We start from the raw sequence: 15945 nt of genomic DNA on the forward strand, positions 1-15945 counted from the left end.
GCAGGGCAATCACGAGGTCCGTGGCGTCAGAGACGCGTCGCTTGATCTGAAGCCTTACACTTAAAAGCATTAGTCCGTACCACTCATAAAGAATCTAAGACTTGCACAGCTTACCAAAACAATGAGTGTTCGTTCGCAAAACGTTTTGCCGTATCAATATGAGCTGTTAGTAAATGAAGAAAGACACACATTTACTTACAACAGTGATACTGAAGACAAAACGGATAGCGAGTCGGAGGGTGGAGAAACTGGTGGTGCCAGACCAGACCGGTCGACCAATTTACAGCCCGGAGCCCGAAAGTAACCCGGAGACAAAACCAAAACTCTGATGCTAATGCCGAGGTGTATACTGTTCATATTTAGTATAAAGATACACCTCGATATGATGTATTTAAATATGTAAAAAATATAAATGTAGGACAAAACAATTTTGGTTTTTTTTTTTTAGAAAATATCGCATTTTTTTATGTTCGGGCTGTACATAATAAAATCTGTATGCACAGTGTAAACAAACGCTCTAATTTACGACAAGGCGCTTCACTTTCATTAACCTGGCTTGTAAAACAACATAAATGACTTGAGAGTATAATCAACTTTTAAACTAAATATATTTCTATGCATCAATAGAACGAAATGGGGTTATAGTATTTTTCTCTCATAAAAAAAAAGTAGCATATTATTAGGCCTATTGGTAGGGTGCGTTAGAGTAAAAACGACCACTCACGATACCCAAGTGATAATTTTCTTTTCTTTGGTACTACGTAATTGGTCAGTTTTGTAATTTTAGATGGGGAAAGTCTACTTAATCAAGGGTTTTACAGCATTATTTACAGTAATGAAGCAGGGCGGCTGATAATGTCCATTAACATTGTACTATAGTCGCGACAGGTTACGCCACAAATACCCTGTGATCTTAAAAAAACTGGCACGTATTTTGTACGTATGTCTAGACCGTGGTAATCACTTACCTGGTCGATACCCTGCAATATACACCTGCCAATCAGGAATCACATGTGCAGGCCACGGAAAGAAAGGACCAATTAACTAAAACAACACTCCGATTCTCAAGTCAGCCCGTGGATGAAACATAATAGTTATTTCGACACCGACAGTAGTGGTTTATTTTGTATTGAACTTCGTGTTGCTTTGGGGCTTCGGGCGATGAGGAACGTTTTTGTGACGTATTCCGCCCGAAGATTAAAAACATTATTTAAAATTATTATTGTTTTCTACACGTTTTTTAAAAACATATTTAAATACATCGTACTGAGATGTATCCTCATTGCAAATCCCATGTTTGTATATGCCATATTTAATTACTTATTGACGTTTCCTTCTTCGGACGGTGAATACAGATTTTGTTATGTAGGCCTACAGCCCTAACATGAAAATAAATAAATAAAAAATTCTACATTTTTGTTTTAACATATATAAATACATCATGCTGAGGTGTATCTTTGTGCCAAATATGTACAATGTACACCTCGGCATTCGCAACCGAGTACTGTTTTTGTCTCCGGGTAACGTTCGGGCTCCGGGCTGTAAATCGGCCGACACCAAAGTACTATGCGGTGTTGGTGTCCAATCTTTTCTTTTGCGATAAAATACACGCGTCTTTCTTCGGATACAATCCTTTGGAAAACCATAAAAAGACAATCCCGATCGTTTAAACTGTTTATTTTTACACCCAAAGGCCGCGCAGTACGGCACTGTTGGACTGAAAAGATCGTAAGCCCCTTACTCCATATATAAACAGTTAACAACAATGGAAGAGTACAGCGGCTCTGACGTCACTTCCCTTTTTTTCCGAACGCTCACGAAGAAATATGCATAAATCGTACTTTGATACTGATGAGCGTAATTTCTTCGTTTTAAGTTAACTACACGTATTTTATTGTTATAAAGTTATTTGTATATTATTTTTATATCATTTTTCTTTTAAAATGAGCTATAATATGGTCTCGTGTCATGTTTCCTTTAAGACGACCAGAAACACATTGAATATACAGACACTGATATTTTAAACAAGAAAATATATTTAATATGTAAGTTTAATCGTAGAAGTATTTTATTAGTCGGAAACATCTTACGATGCAGCAAACTGAGGAATGCCCCTTTAAAAGTTTGTTTTGTTTAACGACACCACTAGATCACATTGATTTATTAATCATCAGCTATTGGATGTCAAACATTTGGTAAACTGGACATATAGTTTCAGAGAAGAAAAAAAACCCACGCTTCATTTTTTTCCATTAGTAGCAAGAGATCTTTTATATGCACCATCCCATAGACAGGATAACATATACCACGGCATTTGGTATACCAATCGTGGTGCACTGTCTGGAACGAGAAATAACCCAATGGGCCACCGACAGGGATCGATCCCAGACTGACAGCGGATCAAGGGAGCGATTCACCACTTGGCTAAGTCCCACTCCACCAATCAAGAGAGTTAAGAAAGACAAAAACATTTAAAAAAAAATCAATTTATTATAAGATAATAATTTAATATACCTCTGTATATACAGTATGTACAACCATTTCAATAAATATTACTTTTCATCCATTGATTTACATACATTTTGCACATTTCTGTGAATATATGCATGCATTAAAATAATTATATTAATTTAAAAATGTAAAAGCTTCAATTTTCTATCTAAAGTCGTCGCCACACGATACATTTAGTGTTCGCTTGAGGTGCTTGCCGTCGCAGGATCGAATCACTTCAGTGGATCCATTCAACTAAATCTTTTTATCTTCCAACCAGTGCACCAGAAGGCTGTGGTATGTGCTTTCCTGTCTGTGGGAATGTGCATATAAAAGATCCGTTGCTGCTAATGGAGTCATGATTACTAAATGTTTGACATCCAATAGCCGATGATTAATTAATCAATGTACTCTAGTGATGTCGTTAAACAAAAGAAACTTTAACTTTAACTCGATACGGGCGAGAAATCGAAATCGTAATGTTGACTTTACTCGTCAGAATCGTCTTTTCTCGTGGCTATTCTCGTACGAGACACTTGCATTGTATGGTGCCAAACCCAGACATAATTCTCGTACGAGACACTCGTATCGTGTGGCGACGCCTTAAATTAATGGTGCCAAACCCGGACATAATTCTCGTACGATACATTCGTATCCTGTGGCGACACCTTAAATTAATGGTGCCAATCCCGGACATAATTCTCGTATCGTGTGGCGACGCCTTATATTAATGGTGCCAATCCCGGACATAATTCGTGTACGAGACACTCGTATCGTGTGGCGACGCCTTAAATTAATGGTGCCAAACACGGACATAATTCTTGTACGAGACACTCGTATCGTGTGGCGACGCCTTAAATTAATGGTGCCAAACCCAGACATAAATTAAATATATAAATTAAATACAACACACAGGAAGGCAGACAAATAGGCAATAATAATAATAATAATAATAATAATAACAATAACAATAATAATAATGGTGATGATGATGATAAATAATATTAATGATGATGATGATGACAATAATGATGATGAAAGACACCCAACAACAACAACAACACACTAAACAAAAGTCTTTGCATACAGCCTCCATAAAAACCAAAGGACAAAACACCCATCCAAACCAAAACCAAACCACCCCCCCAAAAAAAAACCCCAAACAAACCCACAAAAACCCCCACCCACTCTCACAAAAAGTAACAACGCATGTACACAAATTGAGCTGAAGTTATAATATTCATACGACCTTTCGTTATTATGGTCTCGTCAAAAAATTAATTTTAACTAAATCAAAAATTAGTCTGACAAAAACACTCACTGTACAAAACACAATAATTATTTGAAACAAGAATCTACAAAATTAGTACTATCAGTTATTGCATGCCCGGTGGGTGCCATACGAAGTTTATGAAACGAGTTTGTTAATTAATTTATTTCTTGATTGAAAGCGAGGGGTATAAAATAATTCCCAAACGAGTTGCATACTTTTCGTGTAACACGTACGCAAATGTGACAGTTTATTTATTATCCAAAAACTGTGATTGATTAGAAACGATAAATATGATTGTAATATCTTCACAATCGAGGTTAATAACATTTAAAGAGGCCAACGACAATGACGCTGAATAATATCAATTTTACAAACCGCAAAACGAGGGATGTCTAAATTTAGCCAAAGTAAGCTCAGTCCACTATTTCACTTTTACTTCACATTTAAAGTCGCATACCCTAGGGTTTTTATTTTAAATTAATTAATTAATTAATTAAGTTTTTTTTATTTTTTTATTCCACTGCCCCCTTCCCTTTCTGTCTTTTGACTTCCATCTCATTTCTTCCCGATCTGGCATCACCTGCTATCTTTCAAATTCTTTCGCTGTCCACCTCCCAGTCCTTGTCTCTCCAACCGCGACAAGTAGTTGTCTCTGTAAACCAGAATTCCCTCAAAACCAGACGTTTTTCGCAGCACCCTTTTTTAAATATCTGTACGGAAGAGAACCTATCTAAACCGGATACCTCTTAAAACCGGACTTTTTAGTTTGTCCCGAGGGTGTCTGGTTTAAAGGACTTTCACTGTATGTCTGATTTCAGTTATCAAAAACTTCTCTAATAGTGAAAAATATGCCGTAGTGTTTAATATAAGGATCGGCCACTTTAAGGATAGCGTCTTCAGGATCGGGTTTCTGACGTATTCAACTTCAACCAAGATGGGTTTGGGTCGTAGTTAAACATCAGGAAATCCGTTGCATAAATGGACTTTAATTTCTGCATAATATGAGAAGGTACCGATTTGTAAGCGTCAACCAAAGCCTGCTTTCTCTGAATTTTTATTTGCGCCGAAGAATTGGGCCTTTCTCTGTACGTTTTCCTGGCCACATCTATAAATGTGCTCGCGTCTATGTCTTTCAACTTTTCAGAAGGAAACTCCGTCTTTAGAGGTAAGTATCCATTTATTTGAAAAGCTTTCCAAAGTCTCAGCGCAATATCTTCCCTTTTTATACAATGTTTACAGTTGGTTCGTTTCAACAGTTGAAAATTGTATTCAGTTAGCATGACCATTTCGTCCACTACGTGCGTTTTCGGATCGTAGTTATCCATAATATGTTGTAAATTGACTTGAGACAAAACGAAATTAGTGTCTTTAGCGAACGTTTCCATGGTACCGATGACATCCGGTCTAAAGTTGCAAGGATCGCACATATAGCTCACTGGACACCAGTGGGGATCTAAATCCTTAACCGTGCTCAAACTGACGTAATTGAGCAACTCTTCAAACGTGATATCGTTTCCACAATTCTTCTTTCTGGAACTGGAAGCGCTCTTCGATCTGCGAGCGATTATGCGCAGGCCTTCAGTGCACCAATAATCTGGGAGCAGAAATTTATCCACGTACGCGGACCACAGTCTAGAATATGGATCGCGGGAGAACAGGAAACGTAAAGTGTTCGGCAGAAATGCTCGAGCTTGTTGCAAGCTGTAGGGTTTGGACCTTTTTTTTTTTCCGTAGTGAGTTATCATCCTGGGTATTTCATTCGGGTGTTTGACCTTCACCCCGTCCGTTTCGTTGTACAGGAAGCGGAAGACGTTTATCCAGAAGGTACATCCCGCCTTTGGCACCGCGCAGTAGGAGAGTTTGTGGCCGGTGTGAGAGTATATTTGTCTTAGGGAGCCGGGAGGGTTCGTGAGGCAGACGTCCTGTAGTCTCTTTTGTCGCTGAGTATACACAATTAGGGCGTCACTGTCTATGTGGCAGCTGTTACGGACTCGTGTCTTGGAGTGTGTAGAATCTGAAAGATAGGCAAGAGGTGAACAAAATATCAGTTTTATGAAAAGAAAAAGACGATTTGTTTAATGAAACTTCAGTACATTTTAAATTTTCAAACAGTCATTTGGTCAAGATTGGGAGGGATGGGGAAGGAGCGAGAAAAGGAAAGGGCGAGAGAGAGAGAGAGAGAGAGAGAGAGAGAGAGAGAGAGAGAGAGAGAGAGAGAGGATATTTAACTAGAAGAAAATAGAGGGAAACACAGAGAGAGAAAATCATACAAAAGTGAGTTGGAGACAGAGAAGAGACTCAGAAAGACAAGTATAGAAATATTGAGAGGATACTCGCTACCGCCAAACAGGCTGTTCCTAGCGATACTCGCTACCGCCAAACAGGCTGTTCCTAGCGATACTCGCTACCGCCAAACAGGCTGTTCCTAGCGAAAATCAGCAAGATATCTTGTAAATGCTCTTTGTTGTACCGGGCGTAGAACACGGAGTTAGACAGGTGAACAAACACCTGATGTCACTCCGATCGATTGATCTCGCGACCCATCGCACATCAGACGAGCGCTCTACAACCGAACCTCTCCAGCTCCCATCCTCCAGTTTTATGCAGGTAAACACTAGTTAAGTTAATATCAGCAAACATTCTGAGAGTACTGCTAAAGCAATACATGTCCCCTACCAGGCCCAACAAATTTCTGTATCTCATAAGTTCAAGGGCTATAACATTGAAAAATGAAAAATATGCAAATCGCCATGAAAGTAAAACTTGATCTGTAACAATACATGATAAAGCTCTATACAAAATTTCATCACAATATATTCAAGCATTGGAAAAACAATCCGGAAAACAAACTTTCATATATCCCAAGTTCAAGGAACATAACTGTCAAAAAGGGTACATTGCCATGAAATGCAACGTAGATCTGTAACCGGCCTCGGTGGCGCAGTGGTTAAGCCATCGGACTACAGGCTGGTAGGTACAGGGTTCGCAGCCCGGTACCGGCTCCAACCCAGAGCGAGTTCCTAAGGGCTCAATGGGTAGGTGTAAGGTCACTACACCCTCTTCTCTCTCATTAACATTTAACCAACTAGCAACTAACCCACTGTCCTGGATAGACAGTCCAGATAGGTTAGGTATGTGTGTGCCCAGGACAGCGTGTTTGAACCGCATATAAGCACGAAAATAAGTTGAAATAAATGTAGATCTGTAACAGAACATGATAAAGATATATACAAAATTTCAGCAAAACACATTTTGGAAAACTTTTTTTTTAAAGGCCATAACTCATTCACAAATGTGTAAATCGTCCAGAAAGTCTTGATCTGTAATAGTACATCGTAAAGCCATACACACAATCTTGAGGAATTGAGGGAAAATGTGTAAATCGTCCAGAAAGTCTTGATCTGTAATAGTACATCGTAAAGCCATACACACAATCTTGAGGAATTGAGGGGAAATGTGTAAATCGTCCAGAAAGTCTTGATCTGTAATAGTACATCGTAAAGTCATACACACAATCTTGAGGAATTGAGGGAAAATGTGTAAATCGTCCAGAAAGTCTTGATCTGTAATAGTACATCGTAAAGCCATACACACAATCTTGAGGAATTGAGGGAAAATGTGTAAATCGTCCAGAAAGTCTTGATCTGTAATAGTACATCGTAAAGCCATACACACAATCTTGAGGAATTGAGGGAAAATGTGTAAATCGTCCAGAAAGTCTTGATCTGTAATAGTACATCGTAAAGCCATACACACAATCTTGAGGAATTGAGGGAAAATGTGTAAATCGTCCAGAAAGTCTTGATCTGTAATAGTACATCGTAAAGTCATACACACAATCTTGAGGAATTGAGGGAAAATGTGTAAATCGTCCAGAAAGTCTTGATCTGTAATAGTACATCGTAAAGCCATACACACAATCTTGAGGAATTGAGGGAAAATGTGTAAATCGTCCAGAAAGTCTTGATCTGTAATAGTACATCGTAAAGCCATACACACAATCTTGAGGAATTGAGGGAAAATGTGTAAATCGTCCAGAAAGTCTTGATCTGTAATAGTACATCGTAAAGTCATACACACAATCTTGAGGAATTGAGGGAAAATGTGTAAATCGTCCAGAAAGTCTTGATCTGTAATAGTACATCGTAAAGTCATACACACAATCTTGAGGAATTGAGGGAAAATGTGTAAATCGTCCAGAAAGTCTTGATCTGTAATAGTACATCGTAAAGCCATACACACAATCTTGAGGAATTGAGGGAAAATGTGTAAATCGTCCAGAAAGTCTTGATCTGTAATAGTACATCGTAAAGCCATACACACAATCTTGAGGAATTGAGGGAAAATGTGTAAATCGTCCAGAAAGTCTTGATCTGTAATAGTACATCGTAAAGCCATACACACAATCTTGAGGAATTGAGGGAAAATGTGTAAATCGTCCAGAAAGTCTTGATCTGTAATAGTACATCGTAAAGTCATACACACAATCTTGAGGAATTGAGGGAAAATGTGTAAATCGTCCAGAAAGTCTTGATCTGTAATAGTACATCGTAAAGCCATACACACAATCTTGAGGAATTGAGGGAAAATGTGTAAATCGTCCAGAAAGTCTTGATCTGTAATAGTACATCGTAAAGCCATACACACAATCTTGAGGAATTGAGGGAAAATGTGTAAATCGTCCAGAAAGTCTTGATCTGTAATAGTACATCGTAAAGCCATACACACAATCTTGAGGAATTGAGGGAAAATGTGTAAATCGTCCAGAAAGTCTTGATCTGTAATAGTACATCGTAAAGCCATACACACAATCTTGAGGAATTGAGGGAAAATGTGTAAATCGTCCAGAAAGTCTTGATCTGTAATAGTACATCGTAAAGCCATACACACAATCTTGAGGAATTGAGGGAAAATGTCTGGAAAACAAATTTCAGCTCAATAACACAGGATGGTTCCTTTATCGCGTTGTTCACCCGTACCGACGTTTACAAATTTATAAATAGGAAATGAAATTATTTGGATATCTCTAATATTTGTACTAGGTTAAATTTCATTTTATTTCCTAAAATATTGTTTTTCGTACGTACGTACGAAATTATTTGAAGACAAAATCCAGTTTGGGCTTCTGACTAATATTAAAACGACCAGGAACACATTGAATATACAGACACTGATATTCTAAACAAGAAAATATATTTAATATGTAAGGTTAATCACAGAAATATTTTATTAGTCGGAAACATCTTACAATACAGCATTCTTGGGGATGTCCCTTTAAACCTTTCATCCCCTGCGCGTGCTGTAACCTCACCGTGGTGCAGGGGTGTAACATTCTCTTGTTTTCTTCGAGATACAATTGAAATTTTGAGAAAAAGTCTGTATCTATCTGTGATATTTGTATTTTTACACAGTTCTTTACACTGTTTTTGTTTAAATTTTGAATTTTTATATTGATGTTGATCATCACTTTATTTGTTTGCATTACCATAGTTTGACACCCAATAGCCGATGTATTTTTCGTGCTGGGGTGTCGTTAAACATTCATTCATTCATTTAAACCTTTCAGTACCTGGGAACTTTAAGTTGCTCATCCTCTCGGTATTTGGGTAATGAAACCCTTTGACAGCACTATCGCCTGGCATGCCATTAGTTGCAGGATCCATTCACAGTGAGTTTGCATAGTTATTTATCCGTTCCTTCCAGAGTTCTACGGCTGATGTATCAAAAACTGCGGTCTGCAGTGCCCCGTCTGTGATAACGTTCATACGAGAGATTCACTTGAGGTAGTGCGAACTTTTAGAAGTTAAAAAGGCTCTGTTAGTGTCAAACATGTTACAGCAAACTCAGACAGCAAACTCAAACAGCAAACTCAAACACATACCATTCTCATCGAGGAACCACACACACCATCGTTTGTAGTGTCGTTACTTAAGCTGTATCCTAACCGGCCGCGAGCGATGTGAGCGATTACTTTAGTAAGCATTGATTTCAGTTGCCGAATCCTAACTGGACGCGTGCGACGTGACACATTTATCCGTGGCGCCGTACTCGTGCGGTTAGGATACGGCGATTAAAATCAATGATTTCTAAAACAATCGCTCGCATCGCTCGCGGCCGGTTAGGATACAGCTTTATTCAATCTAATTAAAATTAGCTCCACTATTACATGTGGATCTACAGCAACCAGTTGGAGCCCATGTCCACCAATCAAAACCTTACTTGCAGAATCATGCCAGTGATTTGAAAATAATTTGAAAACATTCCGAATTATCCTGAGGGTATACAACATATTTCATGTGAATTACGAATGCCTTATTTAGACCAGTAGAACTAATTTTAATCAGATTGCTAACAACACTGCGTAGTCTCCAATGTCCAAGTAACATTTCGTCTGTAAATAATAATTTAAATATTGACCAATCACACTTCGCCTTTTATAACGTTATTTGGGAGCATACAAATTCTAAAAATTTCGGGCGAGTCTATTTTAGTGGCCGCAGTACAGCGAACCATACCAATACGTACGGGATGGGTTATCAGTCTTCAATTTTACATTACAAATTATTTATTTATTAAAAAAACTAAACTAAATCAGTCTTCAGTTTTACATTACAAATTATTTATTTTATAAAATAAAACATGTTTTAAGGCATTCCTAATTCACACGAAACATGTCGTATACCCTCAGGACACCTTAACTGAACCATGATCGAGTGAAATCCATGTCAACCCTCTCGGCAATTTTAGTTTATGAATTATGGACCATTGCCATAATTCAATTACTTTTACAAAATAATAAATGGAGTATGGTGGTTATAAAGATGGTTGAATAAGGTACATTTAGGGACAGATCAAATTATTTTTGCTCAGGTAATACTTTGTTAGACCATTAAATAGGTCAGTGGTCTGTGACAATATCCCTTTAATATTTGTAAGAAGCCGAAACTGGATTTTATCTTCGAATAATTTCGTATGTACGAGGGTCGGTGTGAATGGCGGTGTGTCAACAAGGTGAAGAAGAAAGTATTCATATTGGTATTTAATTAGTTTTTACACACCTTAATTAACTTTTATTATCAACCGGGAGTACTTCTTAACTGTATACAAGTGCGTAAGTCTGTTGTGCCTTTTTGTACCGTCCATAATTCGTGATAATAGCTACCGGGGCTACGTTGTCGCTTTGTTTACATGTGCTTGACCTTGGCGAGTATTGCCAGATACAATCCGAGGCCAGACACGTGTTTCTCCTGTTCCAACCATGGCAAACCATAATGATGTTGACAAGATACTTGATAAATTGGACAGGAGCCTTAACTCTATTGCGGTTCAACTTGTTATAGATAAACTTAATGCTACCGGCGCCTCCTCCCTCGATAGGTCGGGGGAGTCGGAATTACCTGATATCTCCCACATGGCAAGGGCCGACCGCATGACGTGGGACTCCCTGGGAGATACCAATAATAATAACCGCCGATATGAACCCGCATCGTCAACACCGTCTAAGCGTGCCAGGCGCGACACCCCACTCCCTGGCGGTGGCCTCTCCTTCACGGTTGAAAGATACCTGAGGGGGGTGCCTGCCCGGGGAGAGGGGCTTTTGGACACCGATAGTGTTAATCTTGCCCACGAGCTCTCTTTTGACCGTGAGTTGGAGGTGAGCAGGATCTCAGAGCCGTCTGAGTTTTTTTCGTCTGCTCCCAGTCCGACCCGGTCCGAATTTTGCTACGTTTCCAATGGCTCGGGGGTAACAGAAGAGAAGTTGGAGGAATCAATAAAGAATAAAGATTTTGATAACTCTGTTTTTGTTGTCGATAAGGGCGAGGTAAGTGCCCCAACCTCTGATTCACCGACGCTGTCAGCCGAGCAGCCCTCTACCCCCAGGTCACCAACTCCACCCCCGGTGTGGGTCGAGAAGCCACGGAAAAGAAAAGTACCGGCTGCTCGGCGGGGAGTGGAAGTTAACATCATACAAGGTGAGAAGTTTAATAACAGTGATAAACTGGTTTATGCCGTTCCAACCAGCAACCCCTTCGACACTCTCAGTGAGACCCCCAACCCATCCCCACAGGACCCAGTAGAATTAACAAACAAATCTACTAATTCAGAAATAAATGATATCCAAAGTGTCCCGGGTCTGAGGAGGGTTATGTTTGGAGACCTAGACCCCACCCCCTACGGGCTCGAATTTCTGCAACAAACCATAAGGGACATGCAAAAAGACAGTATTCTTTTACTCTAGACTGTCAAATGGGCAAACCTACATACAAGCTAGTGGTAATGCCCCCTTTTTCTATCTGGGGTCGGTCATGAGTTTGAGGCCTCACCCTGATTGTATCGATGAGGTGGCGGTTGTGTTTAAGGAGTGTACTGCCGCACCGACCGATAATACAGATAACAATAACATTTCTAATAACTTGACTAGTGATAGTTATATCGAGGCGTATGGACCCGGCCCTAGCCAGAACTTGGCCCTGGCTGAGTCCATTCACTGCCGCATAAACAAATCGTTTAGTCCCCGGGCCGGTGCCGCTGTCAATGTTGACAGTCTGAAAGGCATCGAAACGGGGATTCAGTCAGTCAAAAAGCCACCGGTGCGGGGCTACGATTGCGTCCGCGTTCCGACCAGCAGAGCTGATTTCAATTCCTTTTCGGAAAGAACCAGCGAAACTGCACGTACGCACCGTGCCGGCGAGCCTGGACCCAACAGTGACCGAATTGACACGAAGCGATCTTCGGTGGTTCCCGGTGGCCATTCGGAGAGTAGCATTTTAGTTGCTACTGCTCCGGGGGCTATCGACAGTGGACCGCGCCGCGCCGTTCAGGGCTATGCCATTTGGAACGGTGAGGTAGCCGAGCTTCAAGCTTTGGGCCCACGGGTGGATGGGTTCAAGGAGGTCACCCACAATAAAAGGAAACGCCGGTTTGCAAACTCTACCGGATCAAATATCGCAGAATCCCCCACCGTGGGGGATTTTCTTTTAAAAAAACGGTTTCCTCACCCCCCGCGGCCAAACGTATTAGGGCCAAAAGGCGGGTGGAGTTAGCTTCCACTAAGGTAAACACTAGCCTCCCTATTAAACTAAACTCAGTGGAGATGGAGGTGGATCAGTCCCCCCCCCCCCTTGGGCTCGGATGTCCCGACCCCCCGGGAGGGGAGAGTGGGAGAGGTACCCCACTTTTATAAGAATATCAGACCAACGAGGGAGGGTGGGGGTACGGCCCAAGTCCGTCCACCCCCTGTCCCTACAACAAAAAAGGACCCTTATAAAACTGTTAATAGAGGAGGGTCGGCTCAGCAAGGTGGAGTTACCCCCCCCCATCCTCACTTAGTAGGATTGTAAAAGCTGACATGAGGGGAGTTCAGGGCAGTGCACTGCTTCCCTCTGTCAGAACAGCCAATGTCAATCTGCCCATAAGTAACATCACTGTATGGAATAATGGCTATTTAGACATACTTTTTGCCAGCCCCCCCCCCCCCCCCCGGGACTGGGAGCATTCGAGTCAAGGGGGTGGAGCATTCTCTTCACCTTTATCATAATAAACCGATAAAATGCGCCAGGTGCCAAAGATGGGGACATGCCCAACGCAAGTGTAGGTCCACAAGGGAGCACCCGGTTTGTTTTAGGTGTGGGGCCGCCCACCCCCGGAGAACGCCTGACAGTCCGTGCACCAGACCGCGGCCCCCGGACGACCCTCCCCAGGCTTCGGCCACGCTGAAGTTCCCGATAGGATCGGTGTGTCTGTTAAACTTCCCTTTTAATAGGTAACTTTCCTGTGACCTAGGCCCAACCTCCTAGAAACCTACACAAACTAAGGGTTAAATGAGTGCTCTAAATGGTTTATCTCTTTTCGAAAAACCCGTTCTAAAAAGGCGTCCAAAAGTCTATTATATGATTTTATAGGTAAATTTTTTTTGAGAAAGACGCAATTAAAATTAATTATATTAAGGTCCCCCCATTTTGATTGGCTGTAATATCAAAATTGTCCCAAATAATTGTATCACCCCGGACTGGGTTACTGGCATCCAGTGATCGAGCCCGGGTGTGTGTGTGTGTGTGTGTGTGTGTGTGTGTGTGTGTCATGCTTGAAACCTTCGTGGTATAGGAGCATGTTAAAATTTTTAATGAATGAATGTACGAAAAAATGTATTTTAGAAAATAAAATGAAATTTAACCTAGTACAAATATTAGAACGACCAGAAACACGTTTAATATACAACCACTAATATTTTATGCAGAAAAATATATTTGGCATCTAATTACAATCGTTAAAAAGTCTCTGTTAGTCGATAACATCTTAAAAATTGCAACAAACTCAGGAATGTCCCTTTAATGGAGCAGAACCTTAACAATTAGTGTTAGGCCTTTTTTCTGTTATATACTGATGACAATACTATGATATACAAGAATAAAAATATTCGATCTAGAAACAGCCATTTCTTAGACACTTTTTACTGTTTTGTTTCCCGTCCCAGCCATTGCCTCATAATTAGTATATCAAAGGTCGTCATATATACTGCTCTGATAATGGCGAGGTTCATGTGAAACACACATTACTGTTGTTAAGCATCGGTTTCGGTCTGTCTCTCTCTCTATCTGTCTATCCCTCCCTCCCTCTGTCTTTCTGTTTTTCTCTTTCTCTGTCTATGATAGCTGTGTGTCTGTCTCTTTGTCTGTCTCTTTGTTTCTCACTTTCTGTCTCCCTCTTTCTGTCTGTGATATATGTGTGTGTCTCTCGATATCATTCATCTCTGTCTTTGTCTTTCTGTCTTCCGTCTGTCGAAGGATCCCTCTATCTGTGTCTGCCTTTCTCTCTGTCTCTCTCTGTCTATCTTTGTCTATCTCATCCCTATTTCTGTCTCTCTTCCTCTGTCTGTGATGTTTGTGAGTTTCTCTCGCTTTCATTCTTCTCTGTCTTTGTCTGTCGTTATGTCTGTCTTCCCTCTGGGTCTCCCTCTATCTGTGTCTGTCTCTTTCTCTTTGTCTGTCATCCCTATTTCCGTCTTTCTTCCTCTGTCTGTGATATATATGTGTATGTGTCTGTCTCGCTATCATTCCAACCTCTCTCTTTCTATCTCTCTGTGTCTCTCTCTGTGTGTCGCTCTGTGTCTCCGTCTCTCTCTCTTTCTCTCTCTCTCTCTCTGTCTCTTTCATCCCTCTTTCTGTCTCGCTTTCTCTGTCTATGATATATGTGTCTTTCTCACTCTCTCTCTCTCCTCTGTCATTATCGGTCTTTCTGTGTCTCCATCTAACACTGTCGGTCTTCCTCTCTTTTTCTCTCACCATGTGTCAGAATAACCATGTTAGACCTAAATAACCGTAGTTTAAAATTACTGAGGTATCATTAAACAAAACATTCCTTTTCTTTCCTCTCTCATCAAAACCAAACTAATGGGTTAACCGTTAGTTGTTAGTAGTTAGAATTAGTGTATGGGGGGGGGGGGGATAAAGACACACAGACAGATAGGTAAAGAAAGACAGATAGACATATACATGTCTATATATCTTTATCTATCTATCTATGTATCTGTATATACAGATACATAGATAGATAGATAAAGATATACCATATAACCGGACATTTTCGAGGATTTTTATTTTCGTGGGTTTCGAGGGTAAGTAGTCAGCATCGAAAATATAAATCCTTGAAAATATTTGAAAAAATTAACAAATTCTATCTAAAATATTTATTATGAAAACCATAACACACTGACAATTTACCGGAACATTTTATTTTCTGTCATGCGCATTCCACCGGATATGACAAGAGAACAGTATAGTCAAGACAACAAATTAGAATTTTAAAAACGTTATTGTGTGAATCTCACTGTTTGTAGAATATAATGAAATATTTTTAAATTTCGTATATTGTTTTTGTCAATGTCCGCCCGCACTGCATCAGTGATTCTGGGATGGATGAATGCAGATTTCAACATTACCTGGCGTATTTTTAATTCTGCCATAGCTTTCATAATCCACCTTGCATGAATTGGTTTTATCGCCGAAGTACGCATTTCGGTGTTGATGTCTGTTACAACTTCACCGTCTTTCATAGCCAGGGAAACCTGCTTTGAATACCATGTGGTGAACTCAGATTTTAGGGCGTCCTTGAGTGGTTTGTTCACACATACGTCGTAATTGGCTTTACACAAAATCAAAGACTGTGATCAGTTGTCTGGCGAA

General features: G+C 40.2%; 1 protein-coding gene across 2 annotated transcripts in view; it reads right to left on the reverse strand.

Moving 5' to 3' along the window:
- Nucleotides 1-4504: 4504 nt before the first annotated feature.
- LOC121387537 (carbohydrate sulfotransferase 11-like) overlaps nt 4505-15945 on the reverse strand; it is a 42635-nt gene continuing 31194 nt past the window's right edge. For both annotated transcript variants that reach the window (XM_041518689.1, XM_041518688.1), the window contains one exon: nt 4505-5777. In XM_041518689.1, the coding sequence (XP_041374623.1) occupies nt 4660-5777 (1118 nt within the window). In that variant the 3' untranslated portion in view covers nt 4505-4659. The remainder of the gene's footprint in view (nt 5778-15945) is intronic.

The sequence above is a fragment of the Gigantopelta aegis genome, chromosome 13 (genome assembly GCF_016097555.1).
Source record: "Gigantopelta aegis isolate Gae_Host chromosome 13, Gae_host_genome, whole genome shotgun sequence".
NCBI classification, from domain to species: Eukaryota; Metazoa; Mollusca; class Gastropoda; order Neomphalida; family Peltospiridae; genus Gigantopelta; species Gigantopelta aegis.